At 43.1% G+C, this 26,669-nt stretch overlaps 1 protein-coding gene across 2 annotated transcripts in view; it reads left to right on the top strand.

Annotated features, from left to right (window-relative positions):
- YWHAQ (tyrosine 3-monooxygenase/tryptophan 5-monooxygenase activation protein theta) overlaps positions 1–14,050 on the top strand; it is a 45,894-nt gene extending 31,844 nt beyond the window's left edge. For both annotated transcript variants that reach the window (XM_074947672.1, XM_074947673.1), the window contains exons 3-6: positions 5,600–5,723; positions 11,240–11,403; positions 11,838–11,933; positions 12,964–14,050. In XM_074947672.1, the coding sequence (XP_074803773.1) occupies positions 5,600–5,723; positions 11,240–11,403; positions 11,838–11,933; positions 12,964–13,023 (444 nt within the window). In that variant the 3' untranslated portion in view covers positions 13,024–14,050. The remainder of the gene's footprint in view (positions 1–5,599; positions 5,724–11,239; positions 11,404–11,837; positions 11,934–12,963) is intronic.
- Positions 14,051–26,669: the final 12,619 nt, after the last annotated feature.

The following is a 26,669-nucleotide window of genomic DNA, read 5'->3' on the forward strand; positions in this document are numbered from 1 at the left end:
CCTGAAGGACGACCCATCACTCTCACAGATCTTGGGAGACAGGCCAGTCCTTGCTTACAGACAGACAGCCCCCCAACCTGAAGCAAATACTCACCAGCAACCACACACCACGCAACAGAACCACTAACCCAGGAACCTATCCTTGCAACAAAGCCTGTTGCCAACTGTGTCCACATATCTATTCAGGGGACACCATCAGAGGGCTTAATCACATCAGCCACACTGTCAGAGGCTCGTTCACCTGCTCATTTACCAATGTGATATATGCTATCATGTGCCAGCAATGCCCCTCTGCCATGTACATTGGTCAAACTGGACAGTCTCTACGTAAAAGAATAAATGGACACAAATCCGTGGTCAAGAATTTATAATATTCAAAAACCAGTCGGAGAACACTTCAATCTCTTTGGTCACTCGATTACAGACCTAAAAGTGGCAATTCTTCAACAAAAAAACTTCAAAAACAGACTCCAACGAGAGGCTGCTGAATTGGAATTAATTTGCAAACTGGATACAATTAACTAAGGCTTGAATACAGACTGGGAGTGGATGGGTCGTTACACAAAACTATTTCCCCATGTTTATTTCCCCCCCCCACACACACACACACACACACACACACACTGTTCCTCAGATGTTCTTGTCAACTGCTGGAAATGGCCCACCTTGATTATTGCTACTAAAGGTTCCTCCCCCCCCCCCCCCCCCGCCGCTCTCCTGCTGGTAATCGCTCACCTTAAGTGATCACTCTCGTTACAGTGTGTATGGTAACACCCATTGTTTCATGTTCTCTATGTATATAAATCTCCCCACTGTGTTTTCCACTGAATGCATCCGATGAAGTGAGCTGTAGCTCACAAAAGCTTATGCTCCAAATAAATTTGTTGGTCTCTAAGGTGCCACAAGTACTCCTTTTCTTTTTGCAAATACATACTATCACGGCTGCTACTCTGAAAACTGCTAAATCAGTAGTATCATTTGGGGAAGAATAACCGTATTTAATTCCACCACCATTTCTGCCCTTTAGCCATTACCTTTGCCAATTACTTAAGTTTAAATATTGCAATGAAGCATGTAAATTATTTCAGAAATAATTGAAAACTCTGTCTCTGATCTGAGTTTGTAGAGAAGGATGAAATAAAGCCACCTGTGATCCAGCTGCTTTGGGTGTGGTTCACAGAAAAATTCAAGTGTTCATCACTGGAATGCTGTGCTGCTGTCATGTTGCTGGGGCTACTGGAATGGTGAGCCAATAGCATGGGTCTCTCTGGGGGTGGAAGGACTTTTCCAGAGTGGATTATGTATGAGGAGTCTGTATGCTGCTGTGACTGGCCATAGATTCTGTGGTAAGGTCCCTAGTTTCTGCAGCCTCCAAACAGCAGTGTCAGATCATGTAATATGTGTCAAGATAAATTATTTCAGGGGTCTTGAGTTTGGGGAACGTATGGTGGTGGTCTCGTGCAGCTAGCAGTAAAGCACGAATTTCTAAAAATTATTGAAGTTTTTTCTAACACACAAGGTGCTGCACCCAATACAAGGTAAGAATATTGGAAAGGATAGTGGATCAGACCAATGGTCCATCTAGCCCAGTTTCCGATCTTCCAATAGTGGGCAATGCCAGATGCTTCAGAGGGAATAAACAGAACTGGATAATTATTGAGTGATCCATCCTCTGTTGTTCAGTAACATCTGGCCGTCAGAGGCTTAGGGAAACTCAGAGCATGGGGTTGCATCCCTGACCATTTTGGCTAATAGTTATTGTTGGACCTATCCTCCATTAATTTATCTAATACTCAGTTATACTTTTGGCCTTTACAACATCCCTTAGCAATGAGGTCCACAGATTGACTGTATACTGTGTGAAGAAGTACCTCCTTCTGATGTTTTTAAACCTGCTGCCTATTAATTTCATTGGATGATCCCTGGTTCTTGTATTGTGAATGGGTAAATAACACTTCCTTATTTGCTTTCTCCACGCCATTCATGATTTTATAGATCTCTATCATATTCCCCTCTATCATATTTCAAATCACCATCACCATCCTAGTCAGGTGGTTGGTAACATTCCTTCTGTTATGCTCTTATTATTCAAACATGAAATTTCTGTCCATTGAGATTTGATTCATTTGAGATTTTTACTATATTTGACTTTCTTTCATATATATAACAGGTAATCATTTTGGACAGTTTAAAGATTGATTAATCACTGGACTGGAAGTTTGTGGTTGTCTAGGGACTAGTGATTGTGACAGGAAAATTATGAGCAAAATGTACCAGAAGCAAAAATTTGGAAAGAAAACTGAATGAAAATTGGGAGTACTTAAAGTTTAGTGTATGTCCAAAATGCCACAATCAAGAGAGGACAAACTTGGCTTAAAAGTCCATCTGGGTTCAGTGGTAAAATGAAGGAAGCAATTAGAAATAAAAAAGCAATACCTAACACATGGAAACAGAATAAGTAACTATCAATTTATATCTCTTACTGTGAAGTGCAGAAAATTGCTTTAGCTTCCCTTATCAATCAAGGAAAATCCATGGCTGGCAGCCGTCAGGACAATAAAAAGAGTTTATGTATAGGACAAAAGACAATGGTATTGGCCAGATATTAGATCGGGGTTGGCAAACTTTTTGGCCCGAGGTCCACATCTGGGTATGGAAATTGGCGGGCCATGAATGCTCATGAAATTGGGATTGGGGTGGGGGGGTTAGGGCTCATGATGGGGATGAGGGGTTTAGGGTGTAGGAGGGTGCTCCGGGCTGGGGCTGAGGGGTTCGGAGGGCGGGAGAGGGATCAGGGCAGGGGCGGGCGTGAGGGCTCCAGCTGGGAGTCTGGGCTGGGGATGACGGATTTGGGGTACAGGAGGGTTCTCCGGGTTGGGACTGAGCGGTTCAGTGGGGGGTGGGAGGGTGGCTCGGGCGCCGCTCCGGGCAGCGCTTACCTCAAGCGGCTCCCGGAAGCAGTGGCATGTCCCCCCTCCAGCTCCTGCATGGCCAGGCGGCTCTGCTGCATGCTGCCCCATCCACAGATGCTGCCCCTGCAGCTCCCATTGGCCGTGGTTCCAAGCCAATGGGAGCTGCAGTGGCAGCGTGTGGAGTGGAGACCCCTATGACTGCCCCTACGTGTATGAGCTGGAAGGGGGACATGCTGCGGCTTTCGGGAGCCGCACGGAGTGGTCCCCAGCTGGAGCTCGAGGGTCGGATGCCCCCCACGGGCCATAGTTTGCCCACCCCTGTACCAGATGGCAATAGTAAAATTATTAATAGTGATGCAGAAAAACAAGAGTTCAGTAAATAATTCTGTTCTGTATTTGGAAAGAATCAGGATGATGTATTCATATCAAGAGAATGAAGTAGTATCCAGTCTATTTGTAACAAAGGACGATGTTTAGACATCTACTAGGGATAAACATTTTAAAATCAGCAGGCTTGAATAACATGCACCCACAAGACCCAAAGGAGTTGGCTGAGGGGAATGAACAGCTTACTTTTTAAAAAAAACCTTGGAATACCAGGGAAGTTCTGGAAGAGTGCTAACGTTTCACCAATATTAAGAGGTTAAGCCAGATTACCTAGGAAGTATAAACTGGTTAACATGACATCAGTCCTGGGCAAAATAATGGGAAAGCTAATTAAGAGTTCAGATGATGGAGAATAGGAATATAATTCCAGTCAACAGAGTTTTATGGAAAATTGATTTTGTCAAACCTGATTTCATTCTTTGGAATTACAAGTTTGGTTGATTAGGCAAGTATGTAAATGTAATAAACTTAGGCTTTTTTTTTGGTAAAGCATAACATTCTGATTTTAAAAATTAGCACTATACAATGTCAACAGAGCACATCTTAAATGAATTAAGAGCTGGTAGCTGACAGACTTTAAAAAATAATCAATAGGGAAATCATCAAATCAGTGAGGTTCAACAGTGCTATTCAAAATTTTCATTAGTGATCGGGAAGTAAATATGAAATCACTGTTGATTAAATTTGAGGATGACATGCAGATTTGAGTAGTAAGTGACAGCGCAAACACAGAGATCTGGATCACTTTGTAAACTGGCCTCCTACAAACTAAATGTTTTAATACAACTAAATGTATTGGACAGACCACTCAACATGAACTCCCAATATAATGCTGTGGAAAAAAGGGCTAATATGGCCCTTGGATGTAGACAGGAGTAGTAAATAGGACTAGGGAAATGATTTTTACTTTTGTCTATGGCACTAGAGGGGCAGATATTGGAATACTATGTACAGTGCTAGTGTCCACTTTTTTTTTGTAAAAGGATTTTGGGAGCAGAAAGCCAGAAAAGGGGGTTTTGAGGGCTGGAGAAAATGCCTTCAGTTATCAAAAAGATTGAGGTGGCTTGATTATAGTGTACCTGGGGAGTGGGAAGGAGATGGGATATGGGTACTAAGGGGATCTTCAGTCTACCAGGGAAAGGTATAACAAGAACGAATGGCTGGAAGTTGAAGCTAGACCTAATGTGTGCATTGCTTTTAATTTTGAATTTAACAATGAGGGTGATTAGCCATTGGGATAGTAGTGGGTTCTCCATCTCTAAGTCTTCAGATCAAGACTGGATGCGCTTTCTGGAAGATATGCTTTAGCCAACCATATGTTGTGTTCAGTATGGGATAGCTGGATGAAATTTATTGGCCCTTGCGTACAAGAGGTCAGACAACCTTATGGTCCCTTCTGGCCTTAAATTATATGAATCAGTAAATAATGTCATCTACAAATGAAGTGTGCATGATGCACATGTACACTTGAACGTTTGGCCTGTAAATTGCCCCACTGTTTCCGTTAATCTCCTGTTGAGATTGCTTGGGTGGTTCATGTGTCTGAGCTGCTTCAGGTTTATACAGCATTCTCCAGGCTCAGACATATGTTCATATTTTAAGGTTATATTTATACCAATGAGGCCTAGAAACTGTTTTCTGTGGGATGCAAGCTTTCATTTGAATCTGGATGTCATGCTTGCTGGATAGCTACAACAAACTGGCAGACAAGTTTATATTCCTCACCTAAATGTTTAGTCATAATTGACTAATGAATATCACTTAAGAAAACAGTAAATAAAATCCTGCTCACATGTCTTGGCCGTAAAGTGGAAAATAAAAATTCCCTCTTTTTAAAGAGACTTGAATTTCTGATATTGTGTTGGTTTTTTTTCCAGTGAAATGGACTGGTCTCAGACTAATCTTCAGTTGAAATTATTTTCTATTGGAATACATGGATTCTTCCTTCGTGCATAAGCATATATTCAGGCTTGCCATTTGCTACTAGATTTTTGCCCTTTTCTAACTTACTATCACTTTCTTTCCACAATGTTTTAGACAGCTTACCGAACTGGAGACTTTAAAATGTTCTAGGCTTTAGTGTTTGTTACTATGCAAGTAGTCTGATTCGGTAAGTGAATATACATTTGTCTAAAAGACATTGTTAAAAAACTTCTAAATACTTTGCAGATTTTACTCTAAGCTTCTTCTTTGCATATGCACAACGTGCTATGACCAGGATTACTTTATCTAGACCAGTATTTGGAGGGTCTTCCATTGCAGTGCATGCAACATGCTAATGTCTCCTATTCCTGCTTTAGGAGCTGCTGGACAAATTTTTAATAGCTAATGCAACTAATCCAGAGAGCAAGGTATTCTACCTGAAGATGAAGGGAGACTACTTCCGATACCTTGCTGAAGTTGCATGTGGAGATGACAGAAAACGTAAGCATACTGTGTTCAATCATGCTCAAATAGTTAACGCTTACTTCTGTTTTGAGGTGGTGGGGAGAGGAAAGAGGAGCTAGAATGCACTGCATGTGTCACTAACTTTCATAACTCCTATGCCACCCAATAAAATGGAGAGGAACTGTGTTTAGATCTGATCTCAGTACCAATTTTCAAAATTTAGGTTGACTTTTATTGGACCTGAAGTGTTCTCTACTGAAAAACTTCAGTGTATGGTGGAATGGAATTTCGTGTAGTAGTCCCTTCCCCTACCTCCTCCTACGTGAATGGCTATTGAAGAAATGCTTATTTGAAACTTTCAAAATACTGTTTAGGTGAAAGGTCACCTAATGGCTTAAGAGATACTTAATACTATACTTGTATTCTCTCCTCTCTCCCCCCCTCCTCCCCCCCAGGGTAAGTAGGCTAGAGGTATTAGGGAAAGAGGAAGCTGCCTACAACTTTCTATCTGCATTGACCCTATCAACCCATAGTTTTAATTGGGCAAAACTTAACTGTCAAGCCATGACTCCTTGAGTCAGATGAGGCATGATGTACGCTAGGAATTTACTTCAGTACAGCTATGTTTCCCAAGGGTGTAAAAATCCTTCTGTCAACGTAGCTACTCCCTCTCGGGGAGGTGGATTACCTATGCCAACGGGAGAATCCCTCCTGTCAGCGTAGGTAATGTCTACACTGAAGCGCTACAGCGGTGCAGATGTGCTGCTGTAGTGCTTTAAGTGTACACATACCCTGAATAAGATGACAAATGTAAATTAAATTACTAACTAGATGGACAAAGTGATACTAAAGTAATAGTAATCCGGTACCCTATCAAGAAACCATTTATGGTGAGCTCCAGTCTTAAGCTGTCTGATGCTGGTAGAGATAGTACACTCCTTTTTGTGATTCTCGTCTGCTTACTGCTGCTGATCCTGAGGGACTACAGTCCTTCAGGAAACCTCAGCAGCCATTAGGACTTACTGCGGGGAGGGGGGAGAAACAGCCCGTTACTTGATACGGGGCCTTCTGATACTGCTAGCAGTCAACACCTGTTCTGTGGACCATAGAAAATTGTTCACCATAACAATTAAACTAGATGTTCAGAAGACACATTGGAACAAGTAAGAGAACTATCCTGTAAGGTACCCAGATGTCACAGCAAGGGCAATATAAAAGCTTGGGCAGGTATTAAGAATTAGTGATAACTTCACACAGCTCAAACCAAAAGGTAGTCCTGGAGTTCTGCCCTGATAGAGAAGGGAGTTTGCCAGTCCCTGAGGAGCTGAGCTGTCAATATTTCTGGCTAGCCATTGAACAGAATGGGTTGCTGATAGGGTGTTAACCAGTTGCAGATGAATCCGTTTAAACCAGATGAGAGGGAGGGGCATGGAGCTGATTTTTCACTTACACAAAGGCCTCATTACACTTTTTCTGGCAGTGTAAAGGGACCTCAAAATGGGTGCAAATGTAAAATGGTGTAAAGAGGCCTTGATGTAAATGAGAACTGAGTCTAAAATTTTTGAATTCCTTGGCCCTAACAGGACTGTAGCAGAGTCTCAAAGCTGGTACCATAGCATCAAGGGAAAAACTTTGTATAAGGCTATCATTGAATGTAATCAAGCTGTCAACACTATCTTTGTTCAGCTTCCATGATGATAGTCTTACCTCCATTTTAATCTCCAGTACCCAATATAACTCTAAGGACTTGTCTAAGCACAGGTGTTGCAGTAATTAAAACTTGGGTTTTAAAACCCATTTTTGTAAACTGATGCAAATCCCTGTGTGGATACTCTGTGGTATTAACATTCCCTGACATTTTCCGTAATAAGACCCTGTTTTCAGTGGCTTATAACTTTGTCAAACAGTTTGGGTTAAAATTTTCTGTCAGGTGTCTGCCTCAGGCTAAATTTGTTTAGAAATTTTGAGCCAAACTGGTTCAGTAGTTTCTGAAAACAACAACAGAGAAAAATGCTTTGCCCATGCAACAAAATTCTGATGTCTTTTTTTCTTTGAAAAGCTTTGGCGCACAGATTTGAAATTTGGCAGGAGGTGGCTTTTGTGTCAGGGGTGTGCCTGTTCCATCCCTGTGAATATCTACCCAAATTTGGCTGTTATAAAGCCTCTGAAGAATTGTACTTCCCACATGTCCAATAGGGACTGCTTAATTTTTAACAGCTAACTTCCTTGAAGGTTCCATCTGCACTGAGTATGCTCCAGCCCAGGGCTGAGCAGGACTTTACCTGTTACCGCAGCTCTGGACTGCTGCAAGCCAGCCTGGATTCACACACCTCAAATGAGAGCACTGAGACTTTGTCTCCTGTCCCCTCAGTGATCCCCCTGATGGGCCCAGGTAGCATGGAGGAGGAATCTGCCTGACTATAATGCAGATGAGACAAAAACCAGACCTTTGAGAGGAAGTAGATTGGGATGAGGAAACTGGGGCTAGAGACTGGTAGGAATTGGGGAGGGAGATTGGGACACAGAACAAGGATATAGACTGAGAGCCAGAGTCGGAGAGCGATGAGAAGCCTGAAGAATGTAGACTGGGACTGGGACAGGAGCCAGGTGTGGGAAAGAAACAGGGACAGGGTGAAGGAGGGTATGTGGAAAAAGGAGTTAAGTTTGGTGGGAGGGAGAAGGGGGGGGGCAGGCAGGCAGGCAGAAATGCCCATTAAGGCGCACACTTCTCCAAATTCTTGAGGGGACTAACAATATGAGCTATTCCATTAGCTCAAGTGGCAGAGGTGCATGGTGTATCTAATGGTTCCTGCTGATCTATGTGGGTGTCAATATGATGCCACAGGGAGGAATTTGTTTTTAGTTTTTTAAAAAACTAGGAAATACAAATTGTTTAAAATACAGTTTTCAAGGTTGTAAAGTCAAGAACTCGGAAGTTAAATACCAGAATTCAGGTTGCCTGTACATTTACACTATAGAATCATAGAATGTTGGAAGGGACCTCAAGTGGTCATCAAGTCCATCCCCCTTCACTGGGGTAGGGCCAAATAAACCTAGACCATCCCTAACAGGGGTTTGTCCAACCTGTTCTTAAAAAGCTCCAATGGAAGCCTATTCCAGAGCTTAACTATCCTTAGTTAGTTCCCCCCCCCCCCCCAATATCCCACCTAAATTTCCTATACTGCGGGTTTAGCATTGTCCTACCTTCAATGGACATGGAGAACAATTGATCACTGTCCTCTTTATAAGAGCCCTTAACATACATTTGAAAACTTATCAGGTCCCCTCTGTCGTCTTCAAGATTAAACATGCCCAGTTTTCAATCTCTTTTTATAGCTCAGGTTTTCTAAATCTTTTATCACTTTTTATTGCTCTCCTCGACTCTCTCCAATTTGTCCACATCTTTCCTGAAGTGTGGTGCCCAGTTGAGGCCTCACCAATGCCCAGTACAGCAAGACAACTACCTTCCATGTCTTACATAAACATTCCTCTTAATACACCTCAGAATATTAGCCTTTTTTGCAGCTGCATGTTTGTTGGCTCATATTCAATTTGTGATCCACTATAGTCCCCAGATCCTTCAGCAGTACACCTGCATAGCCAGTTATTTCCCAATTTGTAGTCTTTTTTTTTTTTTTTTTTTTTTCCTTTTCCTCCCTTCCTAAGTAAAGTCCTTTGCGCTGGTCTTTATTGATTTTCATGTTGGGGGTTTTTAGACTAATTTTCCAGTTTAAGGTCATTTTGAATGCTAATCCTGTCCTGTAAAGTTCTTGTAACCCCTCCCAGCTTAGTTCATCCACAGATTCTGTTGGCATACTCTCTACTTCATTATCTAATTTGTTGATGAAAATATTGAATAGTACCAGACCCCGTGCAGGATCTCAATAGATATGCCCCTCCCAGTTTGACAACTACTCCTGCCCATCACAGGCCACAGAACCTCACCTGCCCACTCCTGCAGTAGGTCCATAACCTCTTGCTAAGTTACTGAAGTCCTCACATCTTGATTTAAAGACTTTCAAGTCAGAGAATTCACCACTACTTGAATTCAAATCTGTAAGTGACCCGTGCCCCATGCTCCAAGGGAAGGTATACTTTTTGAGTATGGCCTTTCAACCAGTTATGTATCCACCTTAGAGCAAATTTATCTAGACCACATTTCCCTAGTTTGCTTATGAGCATGTCATGTAGGACTGTCAAAAGCCTCATTAAAATCAAGATATATCAGATCTCCCCCACATCCCCAACATTCACTAGGCCAGTAACCCTATCAAAAAACATTGTTTGTTTGGCATATTTGTTTTTGATATATCTATGCTGGCTATTCCTTACTACCCTATTATCCTATAGGAGGTGCGTACAGATTGTCTAATAAATTGTACCAGTATGATAGTCCTTATTTACATGATCACATTATTTTTGCAATAGGACCTCTGCCTCATTCAGTGCATAGAATGAACTGTGCTCATTTAATGAGAAGTTTAGTTTTCTCGTTGCTCAGTGCATGGCCCCCTGTCTTTACTGCTCATAATTCAAGTGCTGCTCTATAGACAGTTATTTCCTCGTAAGCTTTTCTGTGGCAGTCATCACAATAGTATATAGTAGAGTGCTTTACAAGTGTTACTGAATTTATTTTCACAATACGCCTGTGAGATGGGAAGAGTGAGCAAGTATTATCCCAATTTTAGAGATGGGGAACAGTCACAATGATATGGTCAAAAGTATTCACTAATTTCGTTGCCCAGTTAGATAAGTCTAATACCCAATTGAGTTCTTTGTATTATATCCCACTTCATATGTTGAAAGCACAGCTCCCACTGATGTGAGTGCTCAGCAGTTTTTCAGATCAGATGCCAAGATCTCAATTTGGGCACCCAGAAAATGAGGAACACACAATTAGTGACTACCTGTGAAAAGTTTGGGCGTTTTTTTTTTTTTTTTTTTTTAAAGTGACCTACCTACCATCATAGAAACTCTGTGGCAGGGATAGAATCCAAATTTCCAGGGCAGTATTAAATAGCCTTGACCATAAACACGTCTTTTTTTTTTTTTTTCCCCTTATCATTTGCCTCATTTACTATGTACACCTTCCAGCTTCTGCAACAAACAAAGCAGGAGTGCTATAGACACCAACCTCCTTTACTACATAACCCTGATGCATCCCCAGAGCAGCTCCACCCTGTCTGTTAGGGTCCTGTGGAAAAATTGTATGTGATCATGTAATTAAAGATTCATACACGTAAGAGGGCTAAACAAAGGTTACATGGGCAACCATAGTTCTGGGATTTCCTGGGTCCTTCACTTTGCAATCTTAACATGGTTTTTTGTGTGTAATATCGATTTCGTTTGAGCCTATAAATGTCAGTACACAGTTGCACCAATTTAAAAGTCCCACCCTTAATTAAGCCAATGCAACTGTTTATTTCAGTCTAAATAATGAGAGGCTAAGCATTTCTCTGAGGAGGTATTTGAAGCTAGGGTGAGGGCCTCGGCTTTCACTTTTCTCTGTATCATCCCCCTTTTTATGTTGAAATGTTCCTGTTTCTCAACAGAAACAATAGAAAATTCACAAGCAGCTTATCAGGAGGCGTTTGACATCAGCAAGAAAGAGATGCAACCTACACATCCAATTCGTTTGGGCCTAGCTCTTAACTTTTCTGTATTTTACTATGAGATCCTCAACAACCCTGAGCTTGCCTGCACGCTGGCTAAGACAGTAAGTTTCTGTATCTTTTTTGGAAGGAGGGTAATTCTAATTAATGAAAGCTAATCTGAATAATGTGAATTGATCAGTCTGTCTTGTACAATAAAATTCTATTTCATTTAATATATTTGATTTGCAGGTGCCTACTGTCAACTGACTTAAAGGGACACTGTCAACTTTAGTTTACAGTATTTGTTACTGAAAGAATTTTAAACATACAAGATTTGTGCTGTTTTAAGCTATCTTTCCAATTTGGACAATGCAAATCAATGAAATTCTTTTCACTTTCTTCAATGCTGCATGCTTGTTTAATAAAGCTGTCTTCATGGAAAAAGGTTAAACTTAATTTTGAATTGTCCCTTTAATATCCACCCATAGTAACACTAATAGGAATATTCATAATCAGTACCTCAATGTAAATATGAAAAACAACTTAATTATTCCAGGCTTTTGATGAGGCTATCGCAGAACTTGATACGCTGAACGAAGACTCATACAAAGACAGTACTCTCATCATGCAGTTGCTTAGAGACAACCTAACAGTAAGTTGCCCTTTTGTGCTAATTGGTCCAATAGCTGTAATTGTATAATAGCTATATTTAGACCTCATTTGTGTGATAAAACCAAAACATGGTCTTTATCTAGCACTGAGCATCTTGATATTTAGGCCTATTATGAATGTACTGTATTGAAGATTTACTTTCATAAGTAGGTTGATGTCTAATTTAAACTTTAGTGTGAAAAATTAATTGCATAAAACTAATCTGTGGCAGATTCAAACTTGGTTTGGACTAAAAAAATAGCATGAGTTAGTCCAGTTTCCGTTTCGCTAAATACAACTTCACTTTCATCATAAGACTAGCAGGCTGCCTTGACTTAGCAGATAGTACTATAAATCTGGTGGAAACAATGATAATCCAGTCATTAAGACAAGAATGGAAAAAAAGTTAACTGTCTTAAAGGTATTACTGGTTCCAGCAATATTCCCCGTACTTAAATGGGGAATACAGCTGGAACTTTTAATACTTCTAAAACTGGAATGAATTTAAGGTGCACCAACTGTATACCATGTTAACTGTCTAAGGGACAGCTAGCTACATACTCCCAGCAATATTCCTCACTGTAGGTTTCCATAACAATAGGAATTGTGACTTTGACTTGTGAGGTGAAAGTGCAACCAGAGAGGTTGACATTCCGGAGAACAATGTTCTTTTATGGGGGTGGGGGGGTGCCAGTCAAACAGACTTACGTATTTCTTAAGTGCCAATAGTATAATTGGGTACCATATATTAAACAGATCTGTATTTGTTTAGCATTATGTCCACTTTGGCTGGTTAAATCTTAAACAGTTATGTATATGGCTGTGCCCTATGGATGAGAAGGTGCTCACAGTAAGCCAGTGGAAACTCTGCAAATTAAAGCAACAGAGCTTTACACCTCCAAACCATACCACTTAACAAATGTAGAACTTCTCCCATCTAGTCCTTGACTTTAGGAATAGGACAGTTGGTGCTAACCTGGAGGGTAGATGAGTAAGTTTTCAGGCTGATGTGGCTTTTTTCTTATTTCTAGTTATGGACATCAGACAATGCAGGAGAAGAATGTGATGCTGCAGAAGGTGCAGAAAACTAAACTGCACATGGGGTGTGTCATTCTCTCTTCCCTTCTCAAGAAACCTTTTTACACGTCTCCATTCCTTATAGCTCCACTTGGATTTCCTATAGCAAAGAGAACCCATCCATGTGTATGGAAATCAGTTTATAGTCTTTTCACACTGCAGCTTTGGGAAAACTCCATTCCTTGATTTGTGTTTGTCCTGGCCTTCCCTGTGTGCGGTTACTGCTGTAGAAAAGTATTAATAGCTTCATTTCATATAAACATAAGTAATTTCCAAACACTTATGTAGCGGACTAAAGTGTACCTGGTATTTAAAAACAAAAATCTGAACCAGTTCCTGCAAGTTGACTGTGTTTTGTATTACAGTAAAGATATTAAAATGTAGTTAATTGCAACTAAAGAGTGTTCAACATAGCTTTCTAATTCTCCACATTCCCTCTTATTCTGCAGGGTTTCCTTTCAGTAACTGATTTTCACATGCTACTGTGTATTCTTTTCATGAGGGTTATGAAAGTATTGGGCCAGATGGAAAGTTTTTGGCATTTTTAGATTGAGAATTACAAATTGAGTTGCCTTCTGTGTAATATACTGCAGGGGCTACTGTATGTCTGTGTGAAAATGAGGGTCTCTTCTTACTCAGTCTTCAGTTGCTGCGTTTATAAGTTGATATCCCTTCCCAATAAAAGTCACTTACACTCCTGCCTTTGTAGTTTTGGTATTCACTTTACTATGTGCTAGAAGCAGCATGGAACTGCTGGAATACAGACAGTGCTTTTTGGCAGATTAAAGTGCATGTCATTTCTTAATACACTGGAATGGGAAAACCAATTCAAGTTCACATGTTCAAGTATAACATTTAGTACTTTTCCATGCAGATTTGTGCACATGTGAGAAGGTGTCAAGTTTGTCCAGTGATTGTTGTTTAGAGTTGGACCACTATATTGTGTTGCTAATCATTGATTGTAGTCCCAAAAAAGCCTTGTGAAAATGTTATGCCCTATGTAACAGCAAAGTAACATTAAATAAAATTACATTTTATAAACCACTTACTGTTTTTGTAACAATTCCATGCAATTACTTTAAGGGCTGAACTATAGCAAATCATGCTAGGAGAAATGTCCTTCTCAAACCTGTAACTCATTCTTAAAGTCAGTTGTTCAGGTGAATTCACTTTGTATTTACATATTAATGAATTGTATGAAAATACCTGAAAGTTATTCATATGAATAATTCATAGGCACAGATAATCTTCAAAGTTTAACCTGTGGCATGTGTCCTCCTTATTTAAGCTACTTGTACTGATAGAAATTGTTGTAAAAGACAGAAGCTAAGCAGTTAAATATCAAGTAGTACTCCTTGCTCCTAAGAGTTGAAACAGCCTGATGTGTGTTCCATTGCTGCAAATCTGTTATCTCCTAATTCTTCGAGTGGCATCCCTATGGATGCTCCAGTTTAGGTGTGCTTGCATCCCTGTGCTGCTAATCGGGGAACTTCTGTGGCTGTGTCCGTTAGGTCCTACACATTCACTGCCCCTCCTCATGCTACACTATGAGGCTAGCACATGCAAGCTAACTCCCCTCAGTTTTTTTTCTCATCCACCCCAGCTAGTGACAGAGCTATTCGCAGTATGTTAAGACTACATTACTTCAATTTGATTTCTATAGTTCTTAGTTCCCAGTTATAGTTATGTTTTTTTTTCTTCTGAATTCATTTTTATTGAATGGATGCTGGAGTCTCATAATGACCAATTTAAGGCCATTGTCCAGGAGGGCCAGTTAGTGGTGAAGACATTGCTGCAGTCTTTCCTCAGTGCAGCCAAAATGGTGACTAGGTCCATCTCCATGGCGGTGGTGATGTGACAGGTATCTTGGCTCCATCTCTCAAGCTTTCTCGGAGGTACAGTCTACAGCTGAAGACCTCCCTTTTGAGGTCATGAAGCTCTTTGCGGAGAAGACTGATGCCTCCTTTCATATCCTGAAGGACTCTAGAGCCAGTTGCTGGGCATCAACTCGCCAGGACAAAGACTGTTCAGTTCCCAGTCCCAGCGTAGACCACACACGCCTCAATATATGGCTCAACACCACTATGAGCTGCAGAAAAAGGGCAAATTTCCAAGAGCAAATCTGGCCTACAGGCTTCTTTATCCCAGCCCTCTACGTCCAAATACCAGTTTTGACAGATGGATGAGGCATGTTGTGCCATTCTCCTCCTTCCGCCCCCCCCCCCCACACTGATATAGCTGACCATTGCTTTACACCCATTTGACCACCGATTAGCAGTGTTCCGCAGTGCTTGGGAATGCATAACATCAGACCAAAGAATCCTAGAGATTGTTCAAACTCTGTACTTGATCCACTGTACCTTCTTACCCCCTCCACAACACCCTTCCCCATCCTTCAGGGACCCTTCTCTCGAGAGTTTATTATGACAAAAGGTAGGTAGTCTCCTCCAGTTAGGAGCCATAGAACCAGTACCTCAAAATCTGAGGCAAAGGATTCTGCTCTTATTTCCTAATATCCAAAAGAAAGGGTGTTTGGAGACCCATAGTGGACCTCGGAGCTCAAGTTTTTCATGGCTCAAAAGTTCAAGATGGTCATGTTATAAACAATCGTTCCAGCACTGGAACAGGGAGACTGGTTTTGGCCCTTGACCATCAGGACGCCTACTTTAATATCTCAGTCCTACCAACTCAGACAATTTCTCAGATTCGCTCTGGGACAAGACCAATACAGGGTGCTCCCCTTTGGGCTATCATTGGCCCGGAGAGTGTTTTCCAAGATTCTCTCAATGGTGGCCACTTACGATCCCTTGGGAGTGTGATTTACCCATATGTTGACAATTGGCTCCTCAGAGCCTGATCTCTCCAGGAGGCTCAAAAAGTCACCAAAGCTGCAGTGCACTTATTTACAGAACGGGACCTACAGATCAATACCCAGAAGTCAACCCTTGTCCCAGTGCAACACCTAGAATTCATAGGAGCTGATCTTGATTCATTACAGTCCAGAGCTCTCTTGCCTCAACACAGGTTCCTCTCCTTGGTCATGCTCGTGGAGTCTGTTCAGAGCAGCCCACAAATATCAGCCACACTTGGCCTCCAACTCTTGGGGCATATGGCAACGGGCACAGCGGTAAGCCCACATGCCAGACTTCGCATGTGATCCTTTCAGAAGTGGTTTAGCTCAGTTTACAGACCAAGCAGCGACAGACTGGATAAACTTCTGTCACCAGCCACCACAAATTCCTTAGACTAATGGAAGGACCCAGCCAACATTTGGAAAGGAATCCCCTTCTCACAAAACCCTCCGTCACATTTATAGGGTGGGGCACACATCTGCATGGCCTCACAACACAAGGCAAATAGTCATCCATGAAGATATCCCTTCAAATCAATCTCCTTGAGCTAAGAGCAGTCAGGAACACCTGTGCTCATTTCCTCCTGCTGATCAAAGAGCCTAACAGACAACATAGCCAGTATGTACAAAATCAGTCGTCATACGGGAGACAGGTCTCCCTCTCTCTGCATGGTGGTGACGAAGCTATGCAGTTGGTGCACACCGTTGATAGGGGACAGTCTAAATCACAAATTCCTGCATGACCATGAGTGGGAGATAGACCCGACAGTACTCCATGACCTACCCAGACATTGGGGAACACCGTCCACAGACCTGTTTGCCACTCTCCTGACCAAGAAATGTCCCCACCACTGCTCCAGAGCAGAGATGGGACAACACTCCTTGGGCAATGCTTCTCCTCCTTCTCTAGGACAGGGACTTTCTCTATGCCTTTCCTCCATTTCCCCTACTGTCAAAGGTCCTACTGAAAATAAAAAGGGACGGAGGTCATGTCATTCTGATTGCTCCTACTTGGCTGAGACAGATCTGGTAGCCTTACTTGTCACACCTTGTGACGTGCCCGTCGAACCCTTTCCTGCCCATTCCACACAGTCTCTCGCAGAACGGAGGACCTCTCCTGCATCCCAACTTGGGGATTCTCTACCTCAAGGCATGGTTCCTACTTGGTTCCAACATCTAAAAAAAGCTACTGGTCAAGGGAGGTTCAAGAAGTTCTATTAAACAGTAGAAAATCCTTTACAAGATGTACTGGAGTGTAAAAATGGTCCAGGTTCCATATTTGGTGCATGTCCCAACAGCTCTCCCCAACAGTGGTGATTCTTCACATATCCTGGACTATGCATAGTACAGATCTCTTTAGGGATCCATCTCTAAGCTCTCTCAGGGTCCACCTAATGCTATAACAGCTTTCCACTGACCTGTTGAGGGATACACACCCAACTACTAACAGGTTCATCAAAGGTATAGTAAACTTCCCACAACCTCGACTTCCTACCCCCATGTGGGACCTAAATCTGGTACTGAAAAGACTGACACGGCCTCCTTTCGAACCCATGGCCACCTGTTCGCTGACTTACCTATTAGTGAAAACAGCCTTCCTGGTAGCAATTACATCAGCCAGGAGAATAAGTGAGAGAGCAGCTCTGATGACTCATCCTCCCCTCACCCCGCTCCACAATAGTTTCCCCAGACAAGGTTACACTCAGGTTGCATCCAAAATTCATCCCTAAGGTAACCTGTTTCACATGAATTTAATTTATTTACCCCAAGCCTCACCAGGATAACAGGGAGGCTCTATTGAATACTCTAGGAGAGCCCTGGCCTTTTATCTGTTCAGGACAAAGGCCTTCAGGAAGTCCCCCAGACTTTTCCTTTCTGTTGCAGACAGGTTGAAGGGCTCAGCAATATCAGTCTAAAGGCTCTCCAAGTGGGTCTCAACTTGCATCGGTGTTACCAATCTTGCAACATGACCCCTCCAGACTCTATTTGTACACACTCCACTAGGTCACTTTTTTCAAGAATGTCCCTGTCTCAGATCTGTAGAGCGGCAACATGGACATCCATCCACGCTTTTGCAGAACACGGTACTGCTTGGGAGTCACCTACAGTGAGGCACCCGTAGGGACACTACTTTGAAGTTACTCACCTTTGTGCAAGAACGATGATTCTTCAACATGAGTGCCCCTTTGGGTGCTCTACAACCCACCCTCCTCCCCTCTCCTTCAGAGTTTTTGTCAATGACTGCAGTAGAGAAGGAACTGAGGGGGATTAGCCCGCACACACTGACTAGCTTCGTGGCAGGGCATGAGGAGGAACAGCAAATGTACGGGCCTAACAGACACTGCTACCGAAGTTCCCCAGTCACAGCACAGGGACGCAAGCACACCTACAGTGGAGCACCTAGAGAGGGATACATCTCAAAGAACCATTGTTACTGCACAAGGTGAGTGAGTTCATCTCAAACTATGCATGTATAATTTAAAAAAAAAAATCCCTAAAAAAATCCTCTAAATCCCTTGGATTCCTCTGATATCCCACCACAGTCTTTCAACTATGAGCACCATTTTATTGCAGTGTTCCAGATGCACTCTGACCTGAGCCTCAGAGGAATAATTATTTTCCTGCTCTGGTTCACACAGACTGCAGCCTAGAATTTTGTATTTGTCTTTTTGCTTCTCATGCTAAACTCGTCTAATTAGCTCTCTATTTGACTTTTACCACTACTGCTTTACAGATTTCTTCATCCAATCTGTCTCTAGATTTTTCTCCTAATGCATTAGATTGCATATTTTTCAAATACAGTCAAAGTTTTTTCTGTCAGTTTCTGAACTGTCTCTCTTTCTCTCCTCAGTTTCTCTACTTCCCCATGTAGGTTAACTTTTGAAATTCTTCAACTCCCTCTGCTAGATCACTGATCACAAACTGGACCTAACACCAATCCATGTGGTTATCCCATTGTCAGGTCCTTCCACACCCACTTACTTACTTTGCTGATAACCATTACTGTTTTGTCTGAGCTTTCAACAGGTGTATTTGCAACCGTTTCTACCTTATCTGAACAGTCTTAACGAGCAAGAATTAATCATATTTAGTGCTTTACTAAAATCAAAGCTAACTACGTCCACTGTGTTTCCTTAATCCGATAACATTGTGATGCTGTCAAAAAACAAAAACAAACCCTGCAACTCACTAAATATTAAAAACAGTAAGGCATTGATTCAAACAGAGCCAATGATCCATTGTAATAAGAACAAGAACAAAAGTGCTGTTGTGGTCAATGCTTATAATTAAATGTGCACACCACATCAGAGCAAATGGATTAACATGCAGATGGCGGCAACTTTGTATAATGCTGTGCAAACTGAACAGAAATCTCAAAATGCAAAGCACCATCTGAAGACCCGATATGTCTGGAAGAATCAGCTTTGCTAGTTATTACTTCCTGTGGGTAAAATGTGTGCAGTAACCTTTTTTCCTAAAGTGTCTCACGCCCCCAGAGTACATTTTCTGCCCCCTTTGGGGGGCCCTGCCCCCCAGTTGAGAACTCCATACTAGAGGTAGAAGTTAAACTTACACGATGGTAGCTGAGGCCATGTTTATGCTACAGCGACACAGCTACAACGCTGCAGCTGTGCCACTGTAGCACCATAGTATAGAGACTTCCTGCATCAACAGAAGGGGTTTTTGTCAATGTAGTTAATCCACCTATCTGAGAGACGGCAGCAGCTAGGTCGGCGGAGTAATTCTATCGACCTAGCCGCATCTACACCAGGGGCTAGGTCAACATAACTACTGTACTCAGGGCACACAGTTTTTCACAGCCCTGTGCAATGTAGCTGGATTGATCTAATTTTTAATTTATTTTATTCTAATGCCCCTGTCCCCAGGCTTCAAACCTTGTGGCAAGCCTATGCCAGTGAGCGACCCACACTCCAGTTGTCTGAAGCCTCTGGGAGAGGCTCACGTAAGAGCATTGAGCGACCCACACTCCAGTTGTCTGAAGTGTCTGGGAGAGGAGCACTGTCAGATTTGTCAGGACTTTAAGCCTCGTACGAAGAAAGATGGAGAGGCTTGACTGAGGGTTATCCTAATGGTAGCCACTCTTAGACCAGCGTTGGAGCCAAGTTGCTCAGATTCAGCACCAACCACTTTGGCCTTGGTGCAAAGTGCCCCTCCAGCACCGCACATTTCCCAGCACCGTTCTCCATCTCCAGTGCCAAGGAAGAAACATAAAAACCAGCTGTCTGAGAGGGCGCTATCCAGTGCAGCAGAAAGGCAAAGAAGGGGAAGGGTAGTGGAGTGTGACCTGCATCAGGCCACTCCACCTCCAGTCTCATAGTGGCACCCTTGACTCTGCACAGAGGGATGTTGAGTGCAGGACCTGCCCTGACGCCAGAAAGTCATTGCAGCATCAATGGAATCACAGTGCCTTCTCCCCCGGAGGCCTTTGCAGTTGCCAGGGACTTATCCATCCCGGTACCGTTGACCACAATGGGACAACCACCAGCTCTGATGAGCATGAGCAGGAGAGAGCATGGTGCCCCAAACTCCTTCCTGGCACTGGGACTTTCAGTACCTTACAGGGGTAAGCCAACCCTGCTTTTTTTTCTGCAAGGTCATCCCCAGTTCAGCATCAGTCCCCGGATCTTTGGCACCCAACAGCAGAAGTGAGGGGTGCTGCTCCCCCGTGATCACGTCAGGAGGACTCTTCTTTGGAGTCTGAGGTGAGCCCTATGCCCATCCCAAGAACTGCCACCGGTATCCATCTCTCCCACTGGTACCTGGCCAGGTGGACAGTGGCTTATGCAATGGCCGTTCTGGAACACATCGGGGTTTTCCCCAATACTGGGTCTGTCATCCCACTGGTCATACTGGGTTGCTTCTGATAGGCAGGCTCCCACACCACTCTGTGCAGCACCAGACCCTGATTTCCAGTACGAGACTTCTATGGGACTTCTGCGTAACACCCTGAATCCACCTTGAGACTTTCCATCTTCCAGGAGTCCAGAATGCCCTGGCAGATCACCTCCCCAGATCTTTCTCCTCTCACCCTGAGTGGTCCCTTCATCCAGAGGTCACTAGGTTCATCTCCCAAAGGTGGGGATCTCCCCAGGTAAACCTGTTGACAATGAGGCAGAACAGGAAATGCCATCAGTTTTGCTCGCTGCACAGACACAGCCCAGTCTGAAAATCAAACGGGACAAGGCAAGAGTTATTTTTATAGCTCTGGTATGGCGTGCCAACACTGGTTGGGACACTGCTAGACTTATCAGTAGTACCCCCACCCCCACTACCACTACAACTCCACCCAGACCTGATCTCATAATATCACGGGTGTTTACTCCACCTGAATCTTGGGGCCCTTCACCTGACTGCGTGGAAGCTCCATGGGTGAACCCGGAGGAGCAAGCCTGTTAGGAACAAGTTTGCCAGGTCTTGCTGGGTAGTAGGATGCAGTCTACTCAGGCTACCTACCTTGCCAAATGGAAGCATTTCTTGATAGGGCCTTCCCAACAAGGTCTCTCTCCGACTCAGTCTTCAGTTTATACTGGATTACTTGCTCAGCCCAAAACAGCAACGTCTGGCTCTCACATCTATCAAGGTACATCTAGCAGCAATTCTGGGTTTCTACCCGCCAGCGGGCAGTAGGTCAGTTTTCTCTCACGAGATGTCCATCTGCTTTCTTAAAGGATTGGAGAGGCTTTACCCTGAGGTTCATGAACCGATTTCTCCATGGGATTTAAACCTGATCCTATCAAAACTTAGAGGCCCTCCTTTTGAGCCATTAGCATTGTACCATCTGCTGTTTCTCTCCTGCGATGTCTCCTTCCTGATAGCTATTACCTCAGCCAGAAGGGTCTGTGAAATCCTGGCCCTTATGTCAGAACCACTGTACACGGTGTTCTTCAAGGAACAGGGTTCAACTGTGCTCCCATCCAGCCTTCCTGCCAGAGGTGGTCTCCCAGTTCCATAGCAACCAAGCCATTTTCCTGACCGTTTTCTTCTGGAAGCCACACAAGAATTCAGAAGAGCAGCGGCTTCACTCATTGGATGTTAGGCGTGCCATTACCTTCTTCACTCGGAGGTCTAAACTGTTTTGCAGATATATGCAACTCTTTGTGGCAGTAACAGAGAGGATGAAAGGCCTGCTGGTTTCAACCAAGAGAATCTCCTCCTGGATAACCTCTTGTATTGAGGCATGCTATGAGCAGGTGAACATTCCATCTCCGGCCATCTTGATCACTCATTCCACGAGAGCTCAGACCTCTTCAGAAGCATTTCTGGCCCAGGTCCTGATCCAAGACATCTGTGGGGCTGCACCCTGGTCGTCAGTGCACACCTTCTGGTCCCACTACACCATTACCCAATAGGCTCGAGATGACACCAGGTTCAGGAGAGCAGTGTTGCAATTTGCATGTCCATGAACTCGGAGCCCACCTCCTTGGCTACTGCTTAAGAGTCACCTAACGTGGAATGGACATGAGCAAGCACTTGAAGAAAAAAGTTACTAGCCTTTCCATAAGTGTTGTTCTTCAGGATGTATTCATAGACTCACAGGACTGGAAGGAACCTCAAGAGATCATCTAGTCCAGTCCCCTGCATTCATGGCAGAACTAAGTATTATCTAGACCATTCCTGACAAGTGTTTGTCTAACCCGCTCTTAATCTCCAATGATGGAGATTCCACAACAAGGCAATTTCTCCCAGTGCTTAACCACCCTCACAGGAAGCTTTTTCCTAATACTCAGCCTAAACCTCCCTTGCTGCAACTTAAGCCCATTGTTTCTTTTATCCTCAGAGGTTTAAAAGAACAATTCCTCCTCCTTGTAACAACCTTTTATGTACCTTCTACCCCGATATAATGCGGTCCAATACAATGTGAATTCGGATATAATGCGGTAAAGCAGCACTCTGGGGAGCGGGGCTGCTTTACCTCATTATATCTGAATTAGTGTTACCACAAGCAGTTCCTCTGTGCACCTCACCCTTACTTGCTGCGGCCCTCCCCATCCCAGCTCACCTCTGCCTCCTCCCTCGAGCATGCCGCCACTCCGCTTCTCCCCCCTCCCTCCCAGGCTTGCTGCGCCAAACAGCTGATTCATGGCAAGCCTTGGAGGGAGAGAGGGAGGGGGGAGAAGCGGAGCGCGGCGGCGTGCTCAGGGGAGGAGGCGGAGTGGAGGTGAGCTGGGGCGGGGGGGTGCAAGGAGGGCCGCAGCAAGTAACCGGGGAGGGGGAGGGTGCAGAGGGAACACCTCCGCTTCGCCTCCCCCCTCCGCCCCTCCTGCCTTTCTTCATTCCTTCCTTCATGTGCCAAACAGCTGATTAGCGCAGCAAGCCTGGAAGGGGGTGGGGGGAGAAGCGGAGCGGCAGCAGTGCGCTCAGGGGAGGAGGAGGGGGCAGAGCGGAGGTGAGCTGGGGCAGGGAGCGGTTCCTCTCCCTACCCCAATATAATGCAGTCTCACCTATAAGACGGTAAGATTTTTTTGGTTCCTGAGGACTGTGTTAAATCGGGGTAGAGGTGTACTTGAAAACTGTTATCATGTCCCCTCTGTCTTCTCTTTTCCAGACTAAACAAACCCAGTTTTTTCAATCTTCCCTCATAGGTCATGTTTTCTAGTCCTTTAATCACTTTTATTGCTCTTCTCTGGACTTTCTCCAGTTTGTCCATATCTTTCCTGAAATGTGGCGCCCAGAATACTCCAGTTGAGGCCTAATTAGCACAGAGTAGAGCGGAAGAATTATTTCTCGTGTCTTGCTTATAACACTCCTGCTAATACATCTCAGAATGATGTTCACTTCTTTTGCAACCGTGTTACACTGTTGGCTCATATTTAGCTTGTGGTCCACTATGAACCCCCCTCTCCCTCCAATCTTTTTCCATAGTACTCCTTCCTAGGCAGTTATTTCCCCATTTTGTATTTGTGCAACTGATTGTTCCTTCCTAAGTGGAGTACTTTGCATTTGTCCTTATTTCATCCTATTTACTTCAGACCATTTCTCCAGTTTGTCCAGATCATTTTGAATTTTAATCTTATCCTCCAAAGCACTTGCAACCCCTCCCGGCTTGGTATCGTCCGCAAACTTTAAGTGTACACTCTATGCCATTATCTAAATCACTGATGAAGCTATTGAACAGAACCGACCCAGAACTGATCCCTGCAGGACCCCACTCGTTATGCCCTTCCAGCATAACTGAACCACGGTTTTCCAATCAGTTTTGAACCCACCTTATAGTAGCTCCATCCAGGTTGCATTTCCCTAGTTTGTTTATGAGACTGTCATGTGAGACAGTAAGATATACCACATTTACCCCCTAACCCCCATCCACAAGGCTTGTTGCCTGTCAAAGAAACCTATCAGGTTGGTTTGAAATTATTTGTTTTTGATAAATCTATGCTGACTGTTACTTATCACCTTATTATCTTCTAGATGTTTGCAAATTGCGTAATTATTTGCTCCATTATCTTTTCGGGTACAGAAGTTAAGCTGACTGGTCTGTAATTCCCCGGGTTGTCCTTATTTCCCTTTTTATAGATTGGCACTATATTTGCCCTTTTCTATTCCATATTTGCTCATGTCCATTCCATGATCCACTCTCCTCCCCTCTATTGGAGTTAACCATAAAGAAGGAACTTTGAGGATACAGGGCCAGCAGTGCTCCTTATACCGGTGCATAAGCATGTGGTACCAGGGGGTGCTAGAGCCAGCTCGATGCATGCCACTGAGGGAAAAAATCTCTGGCAATGGTGCACACAGCACATGCACGCCTAACATGGAGTGGACATGAGCAACACATCTCGAAGAAGAATAGTTACGGAAAGGTTAGTAACAATTTTTCATGTGGTCAGTAATACGATTCAAAAACATCCTTTCTCAGTGAGTTCCCATATAAGTGAGGGAGTATTCTTGAAACTTCATTATATAGATAGCCCAGCCCACGGGGGAAAAAATGGAGTACACTAATTTTTGAGGCTTGATCTGCCCAAGTCATGTGTATCATTCAAAATAATTACAGAAAGATGATTTTGATCTATTGACTATAAAAAAGTGTGTTCTTGTATAGCAAATTCTGCATACTTAAGATGGATCTTGTATGGCATCCTGAACAGGTTTTGTCATAGCTTTCACATGAAATGCAGTGGTTCTGTTTTCACTTGTTGCTTAGTTTCTGCCGCAGTTAAGTATAATGTTGATGTGACAGGGCAAAAGTTTACTGATGTCTCATTTTGATGTAGCATTTTCTAGTAATAACTAGTATTCTGCTATCTTGGATTAATGGTGTAGTCTTGGAGGTATAAAAATGCAAGCAATGGCAACTGATCTATGATGCTCCAGTTGACAGTCACTTCAGTGAGATCAGGAGTGGACCATAGACTTCCAAAGCTTTGCAAATTATCTTCTAATGGGTTGCATATGAAGAGGTGACAGTTCTGCAAGTTACAGCTTAGACCTTAACTACCAACAAATAATTCAAGATTCCAGAAGGGAGTATAGCTACTATTAAGTTCATATTCGATAGCTGTTAATACCTCCCCATAACTGTAAACAGATTAGAAGTAGGAAATATACTTCATTAAAAGCTGCAGAGCCAACAAACATGCTCCATTTCACCACACTCATTTGTAGACCATCCTTCCTCATTCATCTGAATGCTGTTTATTATATGACACTTGTGCACTAATACATAGTTTAAGAAATTGAAACAATTAGCTTTTCCTTAGTATTCTAAGAAACTTGAGCTCTTATTTTCTGGGTTTTTGTGCCAAAGTAGTGACATGAGTACTATAAACAAAAGGTTAGAAAAGTTATTCTATTCTAAGCCACTGTTTTCCTCCTGGATCTATTTGGGTGTCTATGCTGTAACTCACTTCAGCAGAGAAACAAGGAAGCTTTCAATTTATTCCTTAGGAACTTGGTGAAGTAACTTTGTTAAAATTCAGTAACTTTTCAACAGCCACGTACTACTTTCTTTCAAAATCTTTCACTTCAAGCAAAATGTTTGCTATTCTTTTTAACTCCGTTTAATATTCCATTCATTTTGCTGGCACGGTGGCTGGCTATTCATTACACAACCAGCTGTAGATAAAACAAGCAGGAAGCTTGCCATCTCAGAACCAGCCTTTCCTTCATCAGTGTACAGTTGAAAGCAGCATATGCTGTCTAGAACAAGCTTTGAATTAAGTGTTTATATTGACTTGTAGAAAAAAACTAAATGTAAATTAACAAAGAAATGGCTGAAACAGCCAAGAGTTCCAGGAGTACATTGAATGAATCTGCTGACTGCAACATAACACTAGTAATACCAGTATCTGAAATGGGGAAATAATAGCCATAGAACGATCTAAAATGTTACTTGCAGGGTCCTAGACCCCACAAAATTCCTCTCCATCTAATAGACCCCTGTCAAGGTTCCTCCCCCACTCTGAACTCTAGGGTACAGATGTGGGGACCTGCATGAAAACCTCCTAAGCTTACTTTTACCAGCTTAGGTTAAAACTTCCCCAAGGTACAAATTAATTTTATCCTTTGTCCTTGGAATATCCGCTGCTACCACCAAACTCTAACTGGGTTTACTGGGAAACGTAGTTTGGACACGTCTTCCCCCCAAAATCCTTCCAACCCTTGCACCCCACTTCCTGGGAAAGGTTTGGTAAAAATCCTCACCAATTTGCATAGGTGACCACAGACCCAAACCCTTGGATCTGAGGACAATGAAAAAGCATTCAGTTTTCTTACAAGAAGACTTTTAATAGAAATAGAAGTAAAGGAATCACCCCTGTAAAATCAGGATGGTAGATACCTTACAGG

This window comes from Natator depressus, chromosome 3 (genome assembly GCF_965152275.1).
Source record: "Natator depressus isolate rNatDep1 chromosome 3, rNatDep2.hap1, whole genome shotgun sequence".
Lineage (NCBI taxonomy): Eukaryota > Metazoa > Chordata > Testudines > Cheloniidae > Natator > Natator depressus.